The 25,896-nt window shown below is 45.2% G+C and overlaps 1 protein-coding gene across 5 annotated transcripts in view; it reads left to right on the forward strand.

Moving 5' to 3' along the window:
- PPM1K (protein phosphatase, Mg2+/Mn2+ dependent 1K) overlaps positions 1–23,827 on the forward strand; it is a 69,554-nt gene extending 45,727 nt beyond the window's left edge. For all 5 annotated transcript variants that reach the window (XM_068128064.2, XM_068128065.2, XM_078784976.1 and 2 more), the window contains exons 6-8: positions 5,709–5,853; positions 15,263–15,397; positions 22,732–23,827. In XM_068128064.2, coding sequence (XP_067984165.2) covers positions 5,709–5,853; positions 15,263–15,397; positions 22,732–22,863 — 412 coding nt within the window. In that variant the 3' untranslated portion in view covers positions 22,864–23,827. The remainder of the gene's footprint in view (positions 1–5,708; positions 5,854–15,262; positions 15,398–22,731) is intronic.
- The last annotated feature ends 2,069 nt before the right edge of the window (positions 23,828–25,896 follow it).

Consider the following 25,896-nt stretch of genomic DNA (forward strand, 5'->3'; position numbering starts at 1 on the left):
GTTGTATTTTTACTTTCTCCCCTCATCATTTCTACCATCGTCGGGAAGCAGTAACTCGGGGTCATCGTTGTATTTTTACTTTCTTTTCTCATCATTTCTACCATCGTCGGGAAGCAGTAACTCGGGGTCATCGTTGTATTTTTACTTTCTCCCCTCATCATCTCTACCATCGTCGGGAAGCAGTAACTCGGGGTCATCGTTTTATTTTTACTTTCTTTTTTCATCATTTCTACCATCGTAGGGAAGCAGTAACTCGGGGTCATCGTTGTATTTTTACTTTCTTTTCTCATCATTTCTACCATCGTAGGGAAGCAGTAACTCGGGGTCATCGTTGTATTTTTACTTTCTTTTCTCATCATTTCTACCATCGTAGGGAAGCAGTAACTCGGGGTCATCGTTGTATTTTTACTTTCTTTTCTCATCATTTTTACCATCGTAGGGAAGCAGTAACTCGGGGTCATCGTTGTATTTTTACTTTCTCCCCTCATCATTTTTACCATCGTCGGGAAGCAGTAACTCGGGGTCATCGTTGTATTTTTACTTTCTCCCCTCATCATTTTTACCATCGTAGGGAAACAGTAACTAGGGGTCATCGTTGTATTTTTACTTTCTCCCCTCATCATTTTTACCATCGTAGGGAAACAGTAACTAGGGGTCATCGTTGTATTTTTACTTTCTCCCCTCATCATCTCTACCATCGTAGGGAAGCTGTAACTTGGGGTCATCGTTGTATTTTTACTTTCTCCCCTCATCATTTTTACCATTGTAGGGAAGCAGTAACTTGGGGTCATCGTTGTATTTTTACTTTCTCCCCTCATCATCTCTACCATCGTAGGGAAGCAGTAACTTGGGGTCATCGTTGTATTTTTACTTTCTCCCCTCATCATTTTTACCATCGTAGGGAAGCAGTAACTTGGGGTCATCGTTGTATTTTTACTTTCTCCCCTCATCATTTTTACCATCGTCGGGAAGCAGTAACTTGGGGTCATCGTTGTATTTTTACTTTCTCCCCTCATCATTTTTACCATCGTAGGGAAGCAGTAACTTGGGGTCATCGTTGTATTTTTACTTTCTCCCCTCATCATTTTTACCATCGTAGGGAAGCAGTAACTTGGGGTCATCGTTGTATTTTTACTTTCTCCCCTCATCATTTTTACCATCGTAGGGAAGCAGTAACTCGGGGTCATCGTTGTATTTTTACTTTCTCCCCTCATCATTTTTACCATCGTCGGGAAGCAGTAACTCGGGGTCATTGTTGTATTTTTACTTTCTTTTCTCATCATTTTTACCATCGTCGGGAAGCAGTAACTTGGGGTCATCATTGTATTTTTACTTTCTTTTCTCATCATTTTTACCATCGTCGGGAAGCAGTAACTTGGGGTCATCATTGTATTTTTACTTTCTTTTCTCATCATTTTTACCATCGTAGGGAAGCAGTAACTCAGGGTCATCGTTGTATTTTTACTTTCTTTTCTCATCATTTTTACCATCGTCGGGAAGCAGTAACTAGGGGTCATCATTGTATTTTTACTTTCTTTTCTCATCATTTTTACCATCGTCGGGAAGCAGTAACTCAGGGTCATCGTTGTATTTTTACTTTCTCCCCTCATCATCTCTACCATCGTCGGGAAGCAGTAACTAGGGGTCATCGTTGTATTTTTACTTTCTCCCCTCATCATCTCTACCATCGTCGGGAAGCAGTAACTAGGGGTCATCGTTGTATTTTTACTTTCTCCCCTCATCATCTCTACCATCGTCGGGAAGCAGTAACTAGGGGTCATCGTTGTATTTTTACTTTCTCCCCTCATCATCTCTACCATCGTAGGGAAGCAGTAACTAGGGGTCATCGTTGTATTTTTACTTTCTCCCCTCATCATTTTTACCATCGTAGGGAAGCAGTAACTCGGGGTCATCGTTGTATTTTTACTTTCTCCCCTCATCATCTCTACCATCGTCGGGAAGCAGTAACTAGGGGTCATCGTTGTATTTTTACTTTCTCCCCTCATCATTTCTACCATCGTCGGGAAGCAGTAACTCGGGGTCATCGTTGTATTTTTACTTTCTTTTCTCATCATTTCTACCATCGTCGGGAAGCAGTAACTCGGGGTCATCGTTGTATTTTTACTTTCTCCCCTCATCATCTCTACCATCGTCGGGAAGCAGTAACTCGGGGTCATCGTTTTATTTTTACTTTCTTTTTTCATCATTTCTACCATCGTAGGGAAGCAGTAACTCGGGGTCATCGTTGTATTTTTACTTTCTTTTCTCATCATTTCTACCATCGTAGGGAAGCAGTAACTCGGGGTCATCGTTGTATTTTTACTTTCTTTTCTCATCATTTCTACCATCGTAGGGAAGCAGTAACTCGGGGTCATCGTTGTATTTTTACTTTCTTTTCTCATCATTTTTACCATCGTAGGGAAGCAGTAACTCGGGGTCATCGTTGTATTTTTACTTTCTCCCCTCATCATTTTTACCATCGTCGGGAAGCAGTAACTCGGGGTCATCGTTGTATTTTTACTTTCTCCCCTCATCATTTTTACCATCGTAGGGAAACAGTAACTAGGGGTCATCGTTGTATTTTTACTTTCTCCCCTCATCATTTTTACCATCGTAGGGAAACAGTAACTAGGGGTCATCGTTGTATTTTTACTTTCTCCCCTCATCATCTCTACCATCGTAGGGAAGCTGTAACTTGGGGTCATCGTTGTATTTTTACTTTCTCCCCTCATCATTTTTACCATTGTAGGGAAGCAGTAACTTGGGGTCATCGTTGTATTTTTACTTTCTCCCCTCATCATCTCTACCATCGTAGGGAAGCAGTAACTTGGGGTCATCGTTGTATTTTTACTTTCTCCCCTCATCATTTTTACCATCGTAGGGAAGCAGTAACTTGGGGTCATCGTTGTATTTTTACTTTCTCCCCTCATCATTTTTACCATCGTAGGGAAGCAGTAACTTGGGGTCATCGTTGTATTTTTACTTTCTCCCCTCATCATTTTTACCATCGTAGGGAAGCAGTAACTAGGGGTCATCGTTGTATTTTTACTTTCTCCCCTCATCATTTTTACCATCGTAGGGAAGCAGTAACTTGGGGTCATCGTTGTATTTTTACTTTCTCCCCTCATCATTTTTACCATCGTAGGGAAGCAGTAACTTGGGGTCATCGTTGTATTTTTACTTTCTCCCCTCATCATTTTTACCATCGTAGGGAAGCAGTAACTCGGGGTCATCGTTGTATTTTTACTTTCTCCCCTCATCATTTTTACCATCGTCGGGAAGCAGTAACTCGGGGTCATCGTTGTATTTTTACTTTCTCCCCTCATCATTTCTACCATCGTCGGGAAGCAGTAACTTGGGGTCATCGTTGTATTTTTACTTTCTCCCCTCATCATTTTTACCATCGTAGGGAAGCAGTAACTTGGGGTCATCGTTGTATTTTTACTTTCTCCCCTCATCATTTTTACCATCGTAGGGAAGCAGTAACTCGGGGTCATCGTTGTATTTTTACTTTCTCCCCTCATCATTTTTACCATCGTCGGGAAGCAGTAACTTGGGGTCATCGTTGTATTTTTACTTTCTCCCCTCATCATCTCTACCATCGTCGGGAAGCAGTAACTTGGGGTCATCGTTGTATTTTTACTTTCTCCCCTCATCATTTCTACCATCGTCGGGAAGCAGTAACTTGGGGTCATCGTTGTATTTTTACTTTCTCCCCTCATCATCTCTACCATCGTCGGGAAGCAGTAACTTGGGGTCATCGTTGTATTTTTACTTTCTCCCCTCATCATTTCTACCATCGTATGGAAGCAGTAACTTGGGGTCATCGTTGTATTTTTACTTTCTCCCCTCATTATCTATTTCCGAATATAAAGCACATGCTGCGCTGGTCACGGCACGTAGTTCTTTTTTACCGTCGATATAGATGTACACCTCCTCTCGTGTGCATTGGCTTTGGAGCCTTTTTAAGACTAATCGATGGGTCTTCCCTCGTTAATTCTGCACACTTGTAGCTCGACTTCCAGCAAAATACAAATCAACGAGGAGTGCCGATAAATGTGCTCGGTTATCAGGATTGTGTTTTTACTACTTATAAACCCGATGTTTTTGGAGTGCGAGCTGTTTGAACGCTTTTTTAAAACCATGGAACCTTGGAGGTGAAGAGGTGTGGATGTCCGGAACCATGAGACCGGTGACTAAGGTTTCTACAAGACCCACACGTACTTCAGGATACTTTCAATTAGATGGTGGCGGGTCTTAGGAAATCACAAGGCAGTCTTGGGTCTGAGGCAGCTCTCATTTTTAGCTCACCTGGACTTTAGTCCATTGAGCTTATGCGATCGAGCAGTCTCCGTAGGTAAGTCAGTCAGTCAGTGAGTCTGTAAACACTTCAGTCGTTATCACTTGAACCAAACACGCGATTTTCATGAAACTTGGCCACAAGCTGCATACGTGAGGACTAAAAGAAGTTGTATTGACAGCATCAAAATCTGCGCTCATTGAGGGGAACTACGGGGGTGTACAAATTCCTGCCTTGACTGATTACTGGGAAGGCAATGGCAAACCACCCAGCATGAATTATCCTCAACAAGAAACTGCTTGGGTAACACAGACGCTCTGTAAATATGGCACATGGCACATCATCCTTGTCATCATCATCTTCATCTATTACATGCACAGAAATGGGGAAATGTCCACCACAACATCCCCTCGCCCAGCCCCACGTGCTGTCTTCCAAGCTTTCCCATTTGCTTTCCTAATCCTATTTATTTGTTTAAAGACTAAGTGAGACGACTGGGGATAAACCCTTCCACAATCCAGGTGGAGAAGGATTTGCAAATGAGGAAGCATGAAGAGGTTTGAAGAGGTACATCTGCTAATCCTAATCGTGTTCCCCACCTCAACGTGTCGCGCTTTGCTTTAGCTGCTGTCTTGCTATAATTCCCGGAATGAGGCATCAAGTGCCATAAGACCAGTGACTCCGTGTTGTCCCACTTTTGGGAAGAATGTTTCCATTATTTCATTTTTTTTTATTCAAATTTTTAGTTATTTAATTTTTCCCCCTTAATTTTTACCTCTGCCGCCGAAGGTGGATGGAGGCTGTTTTCACCCCTGTCTGTATGTTTGTTTGTTTGTCTGTTTGTGTGTTTGTGTGTTTGTGAACAGGATATCTCAAAAAGTTGTTGACGGATTTGGACGAAACTCGGTGGACGGGTTCGGTGTCTGACAAGGACAAATCGATTAAATTTTGGTTCAGGACCAGATAAAGATCCGGCCTATCAGTGGGATAGAAAACATAAACTGTTCAGCCTGGTGGAGTTATGTGCTCTACCGAGTGTGGTCCTCGTGTTTTTTTGTTATTGAGGGGTGGGGGAACCTGATATTGTGTAACAAGTGTTCAGACATGATGTTACAGGAGTACGTGATTCTGAAAATGCCCTTCTCCTGACCTTTATTTATAAATTTCCAAATACTCTTCCTCTCCCCTCTCTCCCTTTCCCCCTTTTACAGTCCGCGGGGTTCTTGGTTACTATGTCCACCCGATCCACATCGACCCACTCACAGCACGTTATTCCTCATCCTTTGCTATCTTGCTTTCCATGAGGCTCGACTTTGTACATGTTAAGGATGAATAAAAACAGCCGCAAGCTATTCTACAAGTCTCATTTCGCATTTGTGTTTCTTTCCTGTCCCTGACATGTCCCTAGAATACGCCGGGCCGGAGGCTTCATCACGTGGAACAGTTTGGGCCAGCCCCACGTTAACGGCCGCCTCGGCATGACGCGCAGTATTGGAGATCTTCCCCTGAAAGGCGCGGGTGTTATACCTGAGCCAGAGACCAAAGCCATAATGGTGAGCGTGAAACGAACACAGATTTTCCCTCCCACAGATCTCCCGATGTCCCTGCTCTCAAATGTTGTGCTTGTGTGCTTCCGATGTGCCGATGTTGTACCGATGTACCGATTCTTCCGATGTACCAATGTTGGTCCGATGTACCTATGTTGTACCGATGTACCTATGTTGTACCGATGTACCTATGTTGTACCGATGTACCTATGTTGTACCGATGTACCTATGTTGTACCGATGTACCTATATTGTACCGATGTACTGATTCTTCCGATGTACCGATGTTGTTCCGATGTGCCGATGTTGGTCCGATGTACCTATGTTGTACCGATGTACCTGTGTTGTACTGATGTACCTATGTTGTACCGATGTACTGATTCTTCCGATGTACCGATGTTGTTCCGATGTGCCGATGTTTGTCCGATGTACCTATGTTGTACCGGTGTGCCGATTCTTCTGCTGTGCCGATGTTGTGCCGATGTGCCGATTCTTCCGCTGTGCCGATGTGCCGATTCTTCCGCTGTACCGATATTGTGTCGATGATGTTGTACCGATGTTGGTCCGATGTACTTATGTTTTACCGATGTACCTATGTTGTACCGATGCACTGATTCTTCCGATGTACCGATGTTGTTCCGATGTAGCTACGATGTGCCGATGCGCCGATTCTTCCGCTGTACCGATATTGTGCCGATGATGTTGTACCGATATTGGTCCGCTGTACCTATGTTTTACCGATGTACCTATGTTGTACCGATGTACCTATGTTGTACCGATGTACTGATTCTTCCGATGTACCGATGTTGGTCCGATGTACCTATGTTGTACCGATGTCCCGATTCTTCCGATGTGCCGATGTTGTACCGATGTTGTTCCGGTGTACCTCTGCTGCACCGATTCTTCCGATGTACCGATGTTGTTCCGATGTGCCGATGTTGGTCCGATGTACCTATGTTGTACCGGTGTACCGATTCTTCCGCTGTGCCGATGTTGTGCCGATGTGCCGATTCTTCCGCTGTACCGATGTTGTGCCGATGTGCCGATTCTTCCGCTGTACCGATATTGTGCCGATGATGTTGTACCGATGTTGGTCCGATGTACCTATGTTTTACCGATGTACCTATGTTGTACCGATGTACCGCTGTTGTACCGATGTACCGATTCTTCCGATGTACCAATGTTGGTCCGATGTACCTATGTTGTACCGATGTACCTATGTTGTACCGATGTACCTATGTTGTACCGATGTACCTATGTTGTACCGATGTACCTGTGTTGTACCGATGTACCTATGTTGTACCGATGTACTGATTCTTCCGATGTACCGATGTTGTTCCGATGTGTCGATGTTTGTCCGATGTACCTATGTTGTACCGGTGTGCCGATTCTTCCGCTGTGCCGATGTTGTGCCGATGTGCCGATTCTTCCGCTGTGCCGATGTGCCGATTCTTCCGCTGTACCGATATTGTGTCGATGATGTTGTACCGATGTTGGTCCGATGTACCTATGTTTTACCGATGTACCTATGTTGTACCGATGCACTGATTCTTCCGATGTACCGATGTTGTTCCGATGTACCGATGTTGGTCCGATGTAGCTACGATGTGCCGATGCGCCGAATCTTCCGCTGTACCGATATTGTGCCGATGATGTTGTACCGATATTGGTCCGCTGTACCTATGTTTTACCGATGTACCTATGTTGTACCGATGTACCTATGTTGTACCGATGTACTGATTCTTCCGATGTACCGATGTTGGTCCGATGTACCTATGTTGTACCGATGTCCCGATTCTTCCGATGTGCCGATGTTGTACCGATGTTGTTCCGGTGTACCTCTGCTGCACCGATTCTTCCGATGTGCCGATTCAAATGTTGTACCGATGTCCCTATTGTTGTTGTGCTTCCCTCTCTCTCCCCATCTTGTCTCCTGCTCCCTTTATCATGTTTTATTTGTCAGTTTGTCTTTTTGTGATCAATGTTATCTCTTACACGAGCCTCGATCTTGTATACAAACCTCAGTTGTGGATTCTAGGCAAACCTGTGTCCCACACTGCAAAATAGCACTCACCATAGATCACCCGGTAGGATGCATAGGATGCATATTTCCCACTTTTGTTTCTTTTCTCTTTACCAGAAAGCTTTCCTTCAGTTTCGCCGACCTAGTACATTCGGAGAAATGCTCAATGTTCAGCTCGACTTTCAAATCAAACAAGCTCCTATCTATAATTACTTTGGATTCCCTGAGCTCCTTGTCTGTGCGAGTGCCCATTCTGTAAACGCAATGTGCTGTTCGTGTATGGTGTAAATGACAAGCTAACGTATCACACCGTGTACTGAACATTTGATCGCCAATGGTATTTATAAACGGAGCAGATCTGTCAAGCGGTGACAAACCCGTCACGTGTTGCGTCGCTCCATCTCCCATGCCACCTGCACACACCTTGTGCGTCGGGCGCTCCGTTTCTGGCCCTCAGCTCCACGCTGTGGCTGCATTATCGCAATCTGTACACCTTTTCATGGAATTTATCTGCATTTCCAGTTGTAGAACCCACAATGTTAAAAATGGAGTTGTTTTTTTTCTCCCCGATAACTAAATCGGCGTCTTGTTTTTAAGAACTGCAACCGAGTGCCTTGGGAATCATGTTGACGTCGGCCTAGCCTCATGGGTCGTGTGCCATTATCTGGGCACATTTGCCGGCAAATTCGGTTCTTGTGTGGGGGTCGGGATGCGCAATATGAGGCGGAAAGTGAACCATGCATATGTTGATTATAAATTTGAACAAATTTGGCACAAAGCACTTCAATTTCATGCTGCTCGTTCCGTGAATGCGATGTAATTGGCGATGACAGAGTTCCCTTTCTTGGTGGAAATGTTTTTAAAATACTATTTTGCGGTTCAATTCAGGTGACTATTTTTGCAGTTTATATTGCAGGCCTGTATAGTTCCACCTCAGTTATGATGAGAGCTCATGGCTCTCTCTGGCCATTCTCAGAGAGCCTTCTCAGCGTCAACGAGTCTGGCATTTCACTCAGGCCAACTGGCACGGACTTCAAGCAGCCATCAATCATCTGGACTGGACTCCCCTCTCCACTGCCTCTGACATCAACTTATCCTGGGAATTCTTCCAAAGTAAACTGCTCTCTCTCATGCACAGATTTATCCCATCTCGTCTTCAGTTATCATACCCTTCCTCCCGTCCATGGTACACTGAATCTTGTGGTGAGGCAGCTGCCCTGGAACAACTTGCCTTAACCTCTTGGAAGGCTAATCCAACTAAAGGCAATCTTAGTCAGGTCCTTTCACAAAGCTTGAAACAAGTGTGTGTCCACCCTCAGGAGATCCAGGAAACAATATCTCTCTACTCTCAAGACTGAACTCTCAAACCTGTCTCCCTCTTCCAAATCCTGGTGGTGTATCGGTCAAATCTGTTTCTGGTGTTTGTTCCCCCTCCATCCCCTCTTTTACCTCAAACGGCGACACAGCTGACTCCGCACATGAAAAAGCCGAATGCCTCAACTCTGTGTTTGCCTCAAAATCGTGTGTCGCAAACACATCTCTCTCTGTACCCACCTTACCCAGTCGAACCCAGCAGCTCCTGGATTCTGTATCCTTCTCTCCTGACAAAGTGGAGAAGTTTCTGTCAAACCTCGACTCTGACTCTGCAACTTGACCAGACGGCATCAGCCCACGGGTCCTAAAATCCTGCTCTGCTGCTCTGTCTCACCCTCTCTCTGTTCTCTTCACCCTCTCTTTTGCTCAAGGTCATCCGCCATCTGCTTGGAAATCAGCCAACATTACCGCTTTACACAAAAAATGTGCAAAAACAGATCCTTGCAACTACAGACCAATCAGCCTGCTCCCAATAATCAACGAGGTCATGGAATCCATCATCGCTTGTGACATCAAATCCTTCCTCTTCTCCAATGGCTTGATCTCAGATCATCAATTTGGATTCAGATCAGGTCATTCAATTCTGGACATTCTGTTTCTGCTGTCTCAACAATGGATGGAGGTCCTCAATGCCAAACAGGAAATCAGAGCTGTCTCCCTTGACATATCTCGCGCCTTCGATACAGTCTGGCACCCCGCTCTGCTCACCAAACTCTCCTCCTATGGTATCCATGGAAACCTCCACACATGGCTTTCAGACTTCCTCTATGGTCACAGTCAACGTGTGGCCCTGAATGGGTTTCTCTCATCTCCCCTTCCTGTTTAGGCTGGAGTTCCCCAAGGCAGTGTTCTGGGCCATGTGCTTTTTCTGGTTTTCATTAATGATCTCTCCGACTCTTTGGAAAATCCTCTCTATCTCTTTGCTGATGACTCCACTCTCTGCCGCTCCATATCTCAACCCTCATATCGGCAGTCTGCAGCCTCTTCACTCTCAACAGACCTGGACAATATCTCAAACTGCTCAAGCAAGTGGCACATGTCTTTCTATCCTGACAAATCTCACACTCTCACTTTGTCTCTCCGAAAAGACCGTCTGGACAACCCTCCCGTCTACTTTCTGAACAATCCTCTCGAAGAAGTTCTGTCGCTCAAGCTTTTGGGTTTCACTATCTGCCATGATCTTTCCTGGGAAAACCACATTTCCAAGGTGGCCTCCAAAACCAGTCGCCGTCTGGGCATCCTTTCTGGGCACTTCTGAACTCCTCACCACATACAAAGCTCACCACAAACAAATATTCGATTTTGATGAAGATCTGAATATGGATTCGGTTAGGAGGATTATTTAATTTTTCAAGTGATTCTTCGCCATTGACTGATATGGCCAACCAGGTGGAGGTATGCTCTCTACTGAGTGCCGTTCTAGTTTTCTCTTGTATTCTCTGCTTTACCTTGGATATAGATTTGGCCAACTACAGTTCATTGGTGGCTCTTTGAGGCAACTTTTTATTCCCAAATGTATCCTCAATGCTACTGTCTCTACGTTGGTGGACGTTTTAAGATCCCGTGGTGTCATTCGCGAAGAGTAGGCAAGCTATTGCCAGCACCATGGACAAATTACAAATTCCTGCTCTAATCCACCAGGGGCACTGATCAGCATGCTGCACTCCCAGGAATAATGTAAATCCACAGCCATGTGCTGCACACCAAAGAAGAAGAAGAAGATTACTTGTTGTGCTGTACCGAATTTGCTTTTCTTTTCTTGTTTTTCATCAAATGTCAAATTGGTTTTTACCTCCACCACCGAAGGTGGATGGATGTTATGTTTTTACTCCCTGTCTGTCTGTCTGTCTGTTTGTTACTTGCAAAATCGAAGATTTTTCAAGTATATTGGTCAGTTGCGTTTGTTATTCTGTCTGTCTGTTTGTTTTGTTTGTCACTCGCCTACACGTCACAATTCCAAACCGATCGTCATGAAACTTCACCAAGTTGTAGAGGTCGTCACAATTGAGAAGCTTATTGATTTTGAGGTCAAAGGTCATCTGGAGGTCAAATTTCTAAAATCGCCATTTTTCATCTGATTGACTTTAAGAATTTACTTTTCTTTATCACAGCATCTGTATAATTTTCACCCTTTTACTCAACTCCGTTTCGCTGTTATTTTGTGGAGCAAAAAGTCAACTGAGCTTTATAGATATTTAGATCTATATATTGAACCGTTTCTAAAATGCAAGTCAATGAGATATGTTCCAGCCTCACAAAATATTTATAAAGTCCAAAAATCATTAATAAATTTAAAAACAAGACATTTAAATAGAAAAATAACAACAACCAGAACTGCCACTTTATAACTGCTGGCAGTGATGACCGGTTTCCACCGCCTTCCCGCTTTCATTCAACCCCGCTTTTGATACAACCCCGCTTTCACATTATTTTTTCACACACACACACACACACACACACACACACACACACACATCCCCATACACACACACACACACACACACATCCTCACACACACACATAGACATCGCCACACACACACACACACACACACACACACACACATAGACATCGCACACACACACATACACATCCCCACACACACACACACATACACATCACACGCACACACACACACACACACACACACACATCTCGTTTTTTCATTTCTGTTCCTCACAATTCTATCTCTCTCTTTTATTCACAGACACACACACACACACACACACACACACACACACACACACACACACACACACACACACACACACATACACACACACACACACACTTAATTAATTGTACAGTATCGGTTGTTCCTAAACTTAAATATAAATAATTTAAAGGATTGTTGGAAATGATGTTAATTTCACAACATCCCATATTCAACTTTATTTAAATTGTAAACCTCAAACAGTTCCTCCACCTAAAGCAAGAACCTTAACCCGTAAGCAATTGACTCGTTTCCCCACTGCATGGATCATCAGCTGGGCACCGTTCTTCCTCGAGGTTTCGATCCTTTCAGCCCAGGACCTCTCCAAACGGCGGATCCACAACCTCGATCATGGATCCACATCAATAGATGGTACATCAGTAGATCCACAACCTCAGTTGCGTCCAGGCAGTCAGTCAACCCATCAATGCACCAACATATTGCATCGCACATTTGCTACAGGTCAATAGGTAAACTATATTTGAGGTTTTACATGTAATTAATTCTTTAGCTTCTTTTAACTTGTAACATCTAGCCGTTACTGTACAATTAATTATATTGTTTGTGGTTTTCATGCTTTGAAATCTAGTTGAACAAACATAAAATATCATATAAATGTAGTTTAACAAACACATTAAAATCACATCAACAAAGAATAAACATATAAATATATGAGAAACAGTATCGTGGATTTTCCACCAAAAGATAATGACAAATCAGCAGGAGAAGCTTCACCAGAAGCAATGTCAATCATCACACACATCTCGTTTTTTCATTTCTGTTCCTCACAATTCTATCTCTCTCTTTCACACACACACACACACACACACACACACACACACACACAGCCACACACACAGCCACACACACACACACACACACACACACACACACACACACACACACAGACAGCCACACACATACACACACACACACACACACACACACACACACACACATCCACATCCACATCCACACAGGCTTACTTGGGAGTTCTCCATGTAAAATGCGATCGTGTGATATGTTCGTCAAAAATAGTCGGCATTTTGCCAAATCTATTTTGGTCGTGTGTGAATATACCCTAGCGATTGACAAATCTGAAATGAGAATTTTATTTGAGGTTGAAATTACCTCATAAGGTCGTCCGTGTGTAGCCTGCATGCCCTGGACAGTATGATAATTAATTAATTCCCCACTCTGGATTCCCCGCTAATTAATTAATTTCCCACTGCCATTCCTTGTGAGCTATCGCAAATTCCAAAAGGGCATTTTAGCATGCCGACATGGGGAACATAATTGTGAAGTTTCCATTCGATATGATCAAAAATGAAGGAGGAGCTAGCTTTTAAAGGTTTATGCTTCAAAACGTCATAGCTCCTAAACCATGTGACTTATGACGTAAAGCTCGCTGATGTTTTTGTTCATCATGGGTATGCGATTGTGACTGCAAAGTTTGGCCTCGATTTGTTCAGTTGTTTCAGAGAAAATGGGTTTTTCATGGTTTTTCAGGCTTTCCACTGAAAACAATATGGCGGCCGAACTACGTGACCTTCGACGTCATTATAATTTTCTTTCTGCATCAATTTATACCGAGACGATGCTCAAGAAATTTCATCCTGATGGATGAAGTTTTTTTTACTTGTCGAATGATGACGTCATCATTCACATATGTTATCCTGCATGGGGTGTTCTTTGCAATGAGACAGGTCTCAATTATTTCTGTGGAGTTTTTGGAGATATAGAGGTACAAAGTTTTGCGGTTTTTCCAAGATGGCGCCAGTACCACGTGACCTGTGATGTCATAATTACCATTAAAATATTCTACAGGCCGAGGCGCTCATATGGGGAAAATTTCCTGTAAATCGGTCCAACTATTGCAAAGAAAATGATTTTTAAAGGAAATGAATCCGAAAAATGGTAATGGCGCAATCCGTTACATGGCCTAAGAAGAAAAAGTGTTGCGCTTCTTCTTCTTTCAACAATAACGACTTCTAACTTCCAGACCGTATAACCAATCCAATTTAAATTTTAAACACTTATTCTGCTTGATGAGAGCTACATTGTATTAAAATTTCAAGTCAATCAATGCAGCGGTTCAAGTGATGGAAGCTTTTTATGATTTTCGTTCAATTTTCTATTGCAGCCAAACCATGTCACTTATCAAAACTTTTCAAGTAACGTTTTAACTTCCCCCCATGGGGAACATTTGTGTAAAGTTTCCACTCGATATCTTCACATATTAAGGAGGAGATAGGATTTTAAGTTTATGCTTAAAAACGTCATAACTCTGAAACCATGTGACACATGACGTCATGATCACTGAAATCTTTATTCGTCATGGGTATGCAATTATGCATGCCAAGTTTGGGTTCGATCTGTTCAGCCGTTGCCGAGAAAAAGGGGTTTTAGTGTTTCTCATGGAAAACAATATGGCGACCGAACCACGTGACGTGTGACTTCGAAAAATTTTGCATTCTGAGTTTTTGTTAACTAAGATTATGTTTAAAAAAATCATTTTTGTGGGAGCAAGGGATCTATTTGTCGAATTCTAACCTCGTAACGTTAGCACTTTTAATATCCTAAATACACATTTTTGGTCCCAATGCAGAGTTCTTTAGAATGAGCCATGAATCCATTTTTTCCATTGAGCAGTTTCGGAGATATAGATGGGCAAAGTTGAAGGTGTTTTCCAGGATGGCGCCCATACCACGTGACCTATGACGTAATAGTTAGCATTAAAAAATTATACGTACCTAGCCCATCACTTGATGAAAAATTATTGTCAATCGGAGCAACGGTTGCTGAGAACATTAATTTTAAAGTTTTCCAAGGTGAAAAATAGGGCGGAAGAATAATAATAAGAAAATGTAATTGTGTAATGTAATTGTAGAGGAAACCTAATTAATGAAAATAAGATCAAATAAGTAACATTTACCATCAATAAGAAGGCTTTTCTGCTTAGAGTGCCTGCACAGTACAGTACAGCATGGGTGAAACGGATCGCGCATGTACAGTACAGTACAGCATGGGTACAGTACAGCATGTATGTATTTTTGCTTTGATTGCACACCAAGCAGTGATGTCATAGCTGTTGGTCATAACCATCACACCCTCCCCCAATCCACTGTTTGGTTTGATTGTATTCATCTCAAGCTGATAACCTAAGTAAAACATAATATCAAGTTTGGATTTGTCGATATTACACATTCACCATCATGACCCCTGAACTTTGTTCTTCTGAGCTTTCCCTCAGGCTCTCATGCATTCTCTTGCCATCTACCACCCCCTACCTCCCATTCCCCTTAGTTACGCCACTCCGTTGATGCTTTTCTTGTCCTGACCACCGATGGCATCAACTTAGCTTTAAACAGCCAAGATATATGTGACGTCATCAACCGATGCCACGAACCTGCGGAGGCTGCCAGCAATGTCGCTGACCAGGTGCGCTGCATACCATTGCACCTAACAGCAATGTCACAAGCTCACAGTTAAACTTGTAACCAGACTCGGTTGCTAATCGGGACTCCTTCATATTGAACTAAGGAACGGACCCGTCACCCATGTGTTGCATCTTCACTCATCTTGCACTTAATAAATATAACGACATCCCACAATGCTTAGCTTCCATATCTATGGCAGAGTCTTCTTCTTTTTCTGTATCACGTTGGAAGAGCAACGAAAGTGAATGTCCATGTCTGATATCCTTCAATTGCAGCAGGAGAAGCCGAATAGTTATGCTCTTAGTTGGTCTGAAAGCCCTGACTGTGCTATGCTTTGTAGCGTCCACTTCCCCAAACATTACCCCCAACCCCACCCACCAGCTCCCCTCTCCCATACCGTTGTAAAATCAGCAGTCAGTGATACATCCAATATATAATTTGAGGACCTGGCTAGGATTATGAATAGGCCTGATGGTCGAGCATGATCTTATTCATGTTCAAATAAAAAGTCGCTCTGTGTCGATCTCAAGTTGTCGTGGCGGTCCTTTCGTAGGTCGTCATCTGCGCCACTCACCTCGATTTTCACCGTGACCAAAATGTGGCATGTAGATTGCGCACCAAAAATGCATTCTCACAAATACTCTCATGTCTGCGGCTCACCAACGTGATAATACCTCAGCACCGGGATATTTCGGCCCTTGACTGACCGAACGGTTTCTGAACTACTGCGTTCACTTTAATTAATCTACTCTTCACCGTTCCCCAAGGTCGCCCAAATATACAGAAATTGATGGCATACGCACAGGAGACAGATGGATAGAACATGTTTCTTACCTTTTTTAAGGTTTATTTATAAAGAATATGAGGAGAAAGGTGGACGGGACGAGCAGTTTGGAACAAACCATGCAAATCAACAGACACAAAGAGGGAAATGGTGACACGCAAACTTATGTACAAGGATGAGAGATAAATAAAAGTTAAACCACACCAAGTACCACAGATCACACTTGTACAACAACAACAACAACAACAACAGGCATTTTAAGGCAATTTTCCCTGCAAGACCTGGGGTTAGCTTTGCGGTCCCCATGACAATGTTCTCCATTTTGCCCTATTTTCTGCATCTCCCCTTGTTAACCCCCTTGCCCGCATTTCTTCTTCGACCATCTTCAGCCAAGTCTTTCTCGTTCTTCCCCATCCTCTACTTCCTTCTACATTCATTTCCATCACTCTTCTCAACCAGTCACTTTCAACCTTCCTCAACACATGACCAAACCATCTCAAACTGTTTCTCTTCACAGCATCCATCACAGGCTCTATTCCCATCATCTTTCGCAATTCATCATTTGTCTTCCTCTCTCTCAACAATACTCCACACATCCACCGAACCATTCGCATTTCCACCCTTTCCAGCCTTCGTTGCTGCTCTACGTTCATTACCCATGTCTCGCTCCCATAAATCATAACACTTCTCACACATGCAGCATGCACCTTTCCCTTCAGCTTCAACGACACTCCCCTCCTCGTCAGCACGCCACTCAGTTCCCGAAACTTCTTCCATGCACATCTCACTCGAGCAACCGTTGCCGAGTCTGATCCACCTTCTCCATTCAGCATGTCTCCTAGATAACAAAATGTTTTCACACCTTCCAGCTTCACGCCGTCTCCAAGATCCAACTCAACATTTCCTCCATCTGCAGCTCCCTCTGTGCACACCTTACACTTGAATGTAGCTGCCACACTGGTTAATGACCCTCTCAAACCACTACATTTTTGATGAACCCACTCAGCGCACATTGTACATTGAATGGAATTCACTCCGACACCCTTCCTGCACACAGCACATGGCCACTTCCCAGTTCTTTCCACCTCACCACATGCTTTACCACTTGCCATCACCTTCGTTTTTCCGATATTCACCTTCAGACCTTTTGTCTCCATACATTCCTTCCTCTTGTTCATCTTCTCCTTCAGTCCATCCATACGTTCTGCAATCGACACCAGATCATCTGCATACAACAACTCCCACGGTAAACCCTCCTTTACGTTCCAAGCCAGCACCTCCATCACAGCTACAAATAGTAGTGGGCTTAGTACCGACCCCTGATGCACTCCCACCTTCACCTCAAACTCACCACTGTTCCCGTCATTCGTCCTTACAGCTGTACGCGCTCTTTTGTACATTGCCATCACTCCTCTGATCAACCATTCCTCCACTCCTAACTTCCTCAATGCCCATGTCACTACTTCACGTGGAACCCTATCGAATGCTTTCTCCAGATCAACAAACCAAAGAAACAACTTCTTCCTCTTCTCCATGTACTTCTCCTGCAACAGCTTCACAATAAAAAGCACGTCTGTCGTTCCTCTTCCTGGCATAAATCCAAACTGCATTTCGTCAATCTTCACTTTCTTCCTTATCCTCCTCTCCAACACCCGTTCCAATACCTTCATTCCATGCTCCAATAACTTTATCGCTCGATACGAGCCACAGTCCAGAGGGTCACCTTTCCCCTTGTATAGAGGGACGAGGGTACTCAGTTCCCAATCCACTGGAATGCGGCCTTCTTTCACCACCAGATTGCAGACCTCTGTCATTCTCTTCACACCGCAATTTCCCGCTGCCTTCAACATATCTCCCACAACTCCCGTCGGCCCTCCCACTTTTCTACTCTTCATTGCTTTTATCGCTTCCTCAACTTCCTTCTCGGTTATCTTCTCTGCTGGTCCTAAAACTGGGTTACTCTCTATGTTGCCATCCCATTCATTCTCTGTATTCAACAGTATTTCCATATATCTCTTCCATCTTCCTTTAATTCCATCTGGGTCCACAACGATTTGTCCCACTTCATCCTTCAAGCAACTCACCCCCATCACATCACACCTCTCTTTCGCTATCTGCTTTGCAATCCTGAATACCGCTCTCTGACCCTCTTCCAAATCCTAGCATTCTCCGAACATTTTCTTACATGCCTCCTGCGCCTTTGCTACCTCTTTCTTTGCAGCCTTCTTGGCTGCCTTATAACTTTCATGCTCTGCCTTTTCTGCCCCCATACCCTTCGCCTTCTGCCACTCCTTGAACTTCTTCCTCTTCTCATCAATCTTCTTTCCAACTTCATCATCTCACCACCATGTTTCCGAGTGCCTTGGTGGTCCTTTTGTCCATCCACATACCTCACCAACGGCTCCCAACAGACTATCTTTCATTGACATCCAACCACTTTCAAGCTCAACCACATCATCCTCTACCCTACTCAGCCACTCTTTTTATGCCTCCCTCACTGTTACCTCTTTCAACCTCCACACCTTCATTCTCGGTTGTTACTTCACCCGCCAAGCTCTCCTCGCACCTTTCACCCTTATGTCGCAGACAACCAAGTGGTGCTGTGAAACAGCCTCCTCCCCCGGGATCACCTTTGTGTCCCGGAGGTGCCCCCTATCTCGCCTACGCACCATCAGGTAGTGGACGGTTGTCGTCGACCCACCTGACGTGTATGTAACAAGCTTATTATCCTCTTTCTGGAACTGAGTATTACAAATCAACAAACCAGCTCCATCAGCAAACTCCAAAATCCTTTCAGCTTCTCCATTTCTCACACCATATCCGTAACCCCCATTAACTCCCTCAAAACCATCCATACTCCTTCCCACATGTCCATTTAGGTCTCCTCCCACCACAACAACTTCCTAATCTTTCACGTTTTCCATCAGCTTCTCTATCGCACACCAGAACTTGTCCTTCTCTTCATCGCTCCGACCAACCTGCGGAGCATATCCCGAGATGACGTTCACCAAGAGCTTTCCAATCATCACTTTCACCATCATCAACCTTTCACTCACTCTAGTCACACTCACCACACTGTCTACAAACTCCTCAGGAAACAGGACACCAACACCGTTCACACCTTCTGGGCACCCTTGCCACACAAACTTGTATTTCTGTCCCTGCCTACCCTTCACCATTCTCACACCACTTCCCTCCCATCTCGTCTCCTGCACACAACATATGTCCACTCTTCTTCTCACCAATACTTCCACCACTTCTCCTGATCTCCCTGTCATTGTCCCGACATTCCATGTCCCAAACCTCAGAAACCGATCTCCACGTCGGGCATCAGACGTTTCATCGTCATAAATGGAGTGATTTCCACCCTTGCTTCGATCGGGTTCCCCACCTTGAGTTTTGACGAGAGGGAGTGGGGTCCCCCACGGGGTACTTCGGGCTGTATCCTGCCCATATGTAGTTGTAATTGTCATGGTTCTCTTTTTGAGGCAATGTTTTTATGGCCGGATGCCCTTCCTGACGCCAACCCTTTTAGTACAACTAAAAGGTTTCACACTTGTACAACAACAGAATAATTCAGGTAAGGACTTCCCTTTGGTGATGTGTGGAGTGCAAGGCGATGGTATAGATCAGAAACAGTGTCCATGTTTGAGAGAGCCATCCACCTTGAGCAACAACAAAACAGAGCCAGCTATGAGGCGAGCCAGCGACGGTGTGAGCCAGCGATGAGGTGAGCCAGCGACGGGGTGAGCCGAGGCAGCGACAGGGTGAGGCAGCGACGGGGTGAGGCAGCGACGGGGTGAGGCAGCGACGGGGCGAGGCAGCGACGGGGCGAGGCAGCGACGGGGCGAGACAGCGACGGGGCGAGGCAGAGACGGGGCGAGGCAGCGACGGGGCGAGGCAGCGACGGGGCGAGGCAGCGACGGGGCGAGGCAGCGACGGGGCGAGGCAGCGACGGGGCGAGGCAGCGAGGCAGCGACGGGGTGAGGCAGCGACGGGGCGAGGCAGCGACGGGGCGAGGCAGCGACGGGGCGAGGCAGCGACGGGGCGAGGCAGCGACGGGGTAAGGCAGTGACGAAGTAAGCCAAAGATGAGGAGGAAACTAAACCCCAAGGGGGTTATCCGCAACAAACGGGGTTGTGTGTTGAGGTGTATGTCCTTGTTAAGATAGCTCTATCGTGGCGTTTTTCCAAAGCCGCTTCTAATAACAAACATAACAACACCAAAACGAAATATAATAGCATAATATTAATGTTATTACAAAACAGTATTAATAATAATAATATCCCGTCTCCCCAAGGGGTTTTTCCTCCTTGAACAAACGGTGTTAATGTGTATAAAGAGCTTATCGTGGTGTTTTGTGGGAGCACCGGCCTCTACCAGAAGTAAAAATATTATAAACCACAAACACATTGAGTACCTTTTGAAAAAGTCACTAATGTTGTTTAACACGAAACTGAAAGGGAAGAAACCCGGGTTGTGTTTAGTTACTAAGCAGCGAGTTAGCGCTTGCTTAGCTAGCCGTTCCTTGTCAACAGTTTTAAATGGAGTGCTTCATCGAATGGTTAAACCACTGAATTGAAAATATATAGAACGCTCATACTCCGTGAAAAGTGTAGCCGCCGTGTCGCCATCTTGGTTAGCACGACTTGACCAACTCGCTTCGCGGATCTCGTTTGTTTTTAACGTGTCCCAGATTTTAAAAGCCAGAAAACTGTTAAAATGCCATTTTGTGCGGCAATAAACTGCTCCAATCGGTTACGGAAGGGTTGTGGAAAGACGTTTCACAGCTGTTTCAACACCGGTTACTACACCGGTTATACACACCAAATACACACCGGTTACTTGGATGATTATATACCTGCTACTGGAGTGAGTATACCGTAGTGACAAAATCATGTGACATACAAAAACAAACATTACATGTACACACCGACATGTACATTCTCCCGGCTGCTCACTCTGCTAACCATTTGGGCCTACTTAATAAAGTTGATTACATTTCATCACTTTAGTTTGCATTATTTTGATACGTAATAAAAGGACAGCTAAATTCATGTTTTCAATTTTGACCAAAAACAAATCATTGTGAAATAATTCGGACAGACTCTTCGCAAGTTTCATGAAAATGTCCCGAGTTCTGCACGCTCCCAAATTAACAATATTTGTTCTCAAATTTTTTTGTGTGAAAAGGAAAGGATAAAGGAAAGTGTTGTAGTAAATGTGATAGGTTTCCTATTGAAAAACGATTGCACAAAAGGTGAAAAAACGCAATCGCTTTTCGCTCTGAATGACGTGCAAACGCATGACGGAAATCACCATCGCCCAGCATCGAGTGCCAACCAAGATGGCGCCCGGTAGCTACATCTCCACCTGTGTGGTGTGAATGGCAATGGTCTTTCTATATATTTTCAGTTCAGTGGGTTAAACCACTTGGCGAGCTCTCCACAAGAAACTTGGTAAATGAACACACCCCCGATGTTCTTGAGGCCCGATCCTAGATCTACTGTAATCTATATATCCCAGAAAGGAATGACCCTAGCTGCCATTCCCATTTGGGAATGTGTGTACTGGAAAAATAAATGCACTTCAACTCTTCTGGGCTCCACAGCACACTGTGCCGCCATGGCTGGCACACACCGGCCAGAGAGATCATGATCGACCTTTTTGGTGCATGTGACACGCCCTGCCCTCAGACAAGATGTGTCTACGCATACAGTATTACCCGACTATCCTGTCTATAAATTACATATGTTGCCTCCTCGGCATCATGTGTTACAAAACTATTTACTCCGACAGGTGCCCAATACTTCCAACCTACTCGAAACATGTTACACTTATCACTGTCTAGCTATGGATCCACCTATTCTCCCTCCCCCCTCCCCCCCCCCCCCGCCCCCTTCACGCAACAATACTATTACCATATGCCAGATTATGTTGATGTTCTTATGCCAGATTAACACCGGAAGTATTCAATTCTGAGCCCGCTGTTTCTATTTGCTGCGCTGCGATTCTATTTAGACAGGCGATTAGCTGTACGCGTGTACAACGATGTTTTTGTCCGCGTTTAAGGGTTGGGCATGTGTTAGCAATAAGCGCCTTTCGTAAATTCATCCCGTAGTGTTTTCTCATTCGGTATTTTATGTCCAGGCTGGCTGGATGGCCCAGAGGTGCGCACACTCACTTCTGAGCTGTTTGGTCTCGGTTTGCATCCCAACCCAGGTATAAGCTGTCATACCTGTGTTTCACAGGCAAGATGATTCGTCAGTGTGTGTGCCGTCCCTCGGATGGACGTTAAATAAGGCAATAAGGCAATGATCACCACGTGGCAAGAAGGTTTGAGAACAGTGTAATTTTGGCCCCACATGCCCCAGGGGTTGGGTGTGGGGTCTTAGGGTCACAGCGATCAAAACGGTGGGAAAATAAATAAATAAATTAATCCAAATTTGATATTGCGTCATTCCGGTTGGAACCTTTTGCCATCTTTCAACTTTGCTTTAGGTGGGACGTGTGGGGATTTCCGATTACCTCCTTCCCTTTCTTCCCGCAAGGCTCTCCAGTATGGCACGGACGATAACTCGACCGCGATGGTTATTCCATTTGGAGCTTGGGGTGCCTATGCTGGAGGCGGTCCTGGTTACCCTCTGGGTCGCACACTTTCATCGAGCGGGCGTTGGGCCTAACCTGTGAAGACTAGTGGACGGAAATGTCAAACTTGCACTTGCAAACCTCAATATCTTCTTCTTCTTTGCTGTAATGTATGCTTTTGGGTAAAGTTTGACGATTGTGATGATGTCCCAGTTAATTCCAAATATGTGATGAACTATTACTATGATTTTTTTTTTTTTTTTACGAGGTCTGTACTCGTATTTTGATGGCATTCTGTATGACATGTTATCCTGTACATCACGTGCTGTTTTCAGCCATATTGCCCTGTCGATCAGAAGTCAGTGCAGCTCCATGTGAAAAACTTCCTCGCTTCATTGACACCGTTTGGAAAGAGGAGTCCATTGGACATGCCAGGTATTTCAACCAACCGCACCAATGATAGTTCAGCATTTGTTTGGATCAGAGTCAATACCCAGTCCAACTTGATAATAGTCTTCCACGATAATAGTCTTCCCCTAGTCCACGAAGAGGCATCTTCATCTTGGTGTTCTCATCTGTGTGCACAGCTCGTGATGCTGCAATCCCAGGTTTAAATCCCACACACTGTTCCTCTGACTGTTGTAAATCATATGATAGTAAACTGATGACTTTTACCACCCTTTGGTGCCCGCATGGACTTGTACAAACTCCTCCGTGAGCCTTCACAGTCCGAGCCTGTGAAAATGGGAGGTGTGGTCCACAGCTGGTGTACCAACACAGACGTCATTGAGTGTCATGGCCTTTTAAACGATCTCTCCCATTGCTAGACGTGCTTGAGTTCCACGCATAGATGGATTTCTGATTTGTTTGTGGAAAGCGATAATTTTTCTTGTGAGAAAAACGAGAAAAAGTGTTAAGAACAAGGGGTGTGGCCAGGTTTGAGTGTGTACCAAAATGACGTCACATTCTTCACCTGCTTTGCTTGTCCATATGGTTTAATATTAAACGTTTTTAGCATATTAATAAATTTTATCATATTAATAAAAACTAAGAAATTAAGTCTCCTTCTTATGCTCTCCTTCAGTCAGATTTAAACACCATACTTTAAGTGGAGTAAGTTTTGGCAAATGTGATTTAACGCATTAAAATACTATAAAATGTCTGTTGCATGTAAGAGAATCTAAAGTAATCACAACTTATAAACGTAACAATCGATTCCCACCCTCAGTAAGTTGAACACTATCCTTATTTAGGATTAGTTATGAGGAAAGATCTTCGTTGGAAACCCCACATTGCTTAGATTTGCAACAAATTAAACCGCATGATTGGCCTTTTCAGAAGGAACCTGAGTTAGTGCACAACTGCCATGAAGTCCATTGCGTACAAGGCTCGAGTACGCTCTTTCATGAAGTATGGATGCATCAGTTGCGACCCTAATGCTAAGCCCCAATCAGAATATTTAGAAAGGATTCAACGCAGAGCAGCCCATTTCATCTCGGGGAAAATATAGCTGGACGAGAAAATCATCGTCCATAGTCCACAACCTGGGCTGGGACTCGCTGCGAGAGAGGTGCATCCCTAGTCCACAATCTGGACTGGGACACGCTGAGAGAGAGGCACATCCCTAGTCCACGATCTCAACTGGGACACGCTGAGAGAGAGGCGCATCCCTAGTCCACGATCTCGACTGGGCCACGCTGAGAGAGAGGCACATCCCTAGTCCACGATCTCGACTGGGCCACGCTGAGAGAGAGGTGCATCCCTAGTCCACGATCTCGACTGGGCCACGCTGAGAGAGAGGCGCATCCCTAGTCCACGATCTCGACTGGGCCACGCTGAGAGAGAGGTGCATCCCTAGTCCACGATCTCGACTGGGCCACGCTGAGAGAGAGGCGCATCCCTAGTCCACGATCTCGACTGGGCCACGCTGAGAGAGAGGCGCATCCCTAGTCCACGATCTCGACTGGGCCACGCTGAGAGAGAGGCGCATCCCTAGTCTACGATCTCGACTGGGCCACGCTGAGAGAGAGACGCATCCCTAGTCCACGATCTCGACTGGGCCACGCTGAGAGAGAGGCGCATCCCTAGTCCACGATCTCGACTGGGCCACGCTGAGAGAAAGGAGCATCCCTAGTCCACGATCTCAACTGGGACACGCTGAGAGAGAGGAGCATCCCTAGTCCACGATCTCAACTGGGACACGCTGAGAGAGAGGTGCATCCCTAGTCCACGATCTCGACTGGGCCACGCTGAGAGAGAGGCGCATCCCTAGTCTACGATCTCGACTGGGCCACGCTGAGAGAGAGACGCATCCCTAGTCCACGATCTCGACTGGGCCACGCTGAGAGAGAGGCGCATCCCTAGTCCACGATCTCGACTGGGCCACGCTGAGAGAGAGGCGCATCCCTAGTCCACGATCTCGACTGGGCCACGCTGAGAGAGAGGCGCATCCCTAGTCTACGATCTCGACTGGGCCACGCTGAGAGAGAGACGCATCCCTAGTCCACGATCTCGACTGGGCCACGCTGAGAGAGAGGCGCATCCCTAGTCCACGATCTCGACTGGGCCACGCTGAGAGAAAGGAGCATCCCTAGTCCACGATCTCAACTGGGACACGCTGAGAGAGAGGAGCATCCCTAGTCCACGATCTCAACTGGGACACGCTGAGAGAGAGGCGCATCCCTAGTCCACGATCTCGACTGGGCCACGCTGAGAGAGAGGCGCATCCCTAGTCCACGATCTCGACTGGGCCACGCTGAGAGAGAGGAGCATCCCTAGTCCACGATCTCAACTGGGACACGCTGAGAGAGAGGCGCATCCCTAGTCTACGATCTCGACTGGGCCACGCTGAGAGAGAGGCGCATCCCTAGTCCACGATCTCGACTGGGCCACGCTGAGAGAGAGGAGCATCCCTAGTCCACGATCTCAACTGGGACACGCTGAGAGAGAGGAGCATCCCTAGTCCACGATCTCAACTGGGACACGCTGAGAGACGGGTGCACCAAAGCACGTTTAACATTTATTTATAAGGAGACTCACAGCCTTATCCCAAACACAATCTCGCATCTGAAAACTACGCTTGCTCATACCTTCCTATGTTTGCTTATCCCTATTCCTACCCAACACCA

Source organism: Myxine glutinosa, chromosome 9 (genome assembly GCF_964187855.1).
Source record: "Myxine glutinosa chromosome 9, kmMyxGlut1.1, whole genome shotgun sequence".
NCBI lineage: Eukaryota > Metazoa > Chordata > Myxini > Myxiniformes > Myxinidae > Myxine > Myxine glutinosa.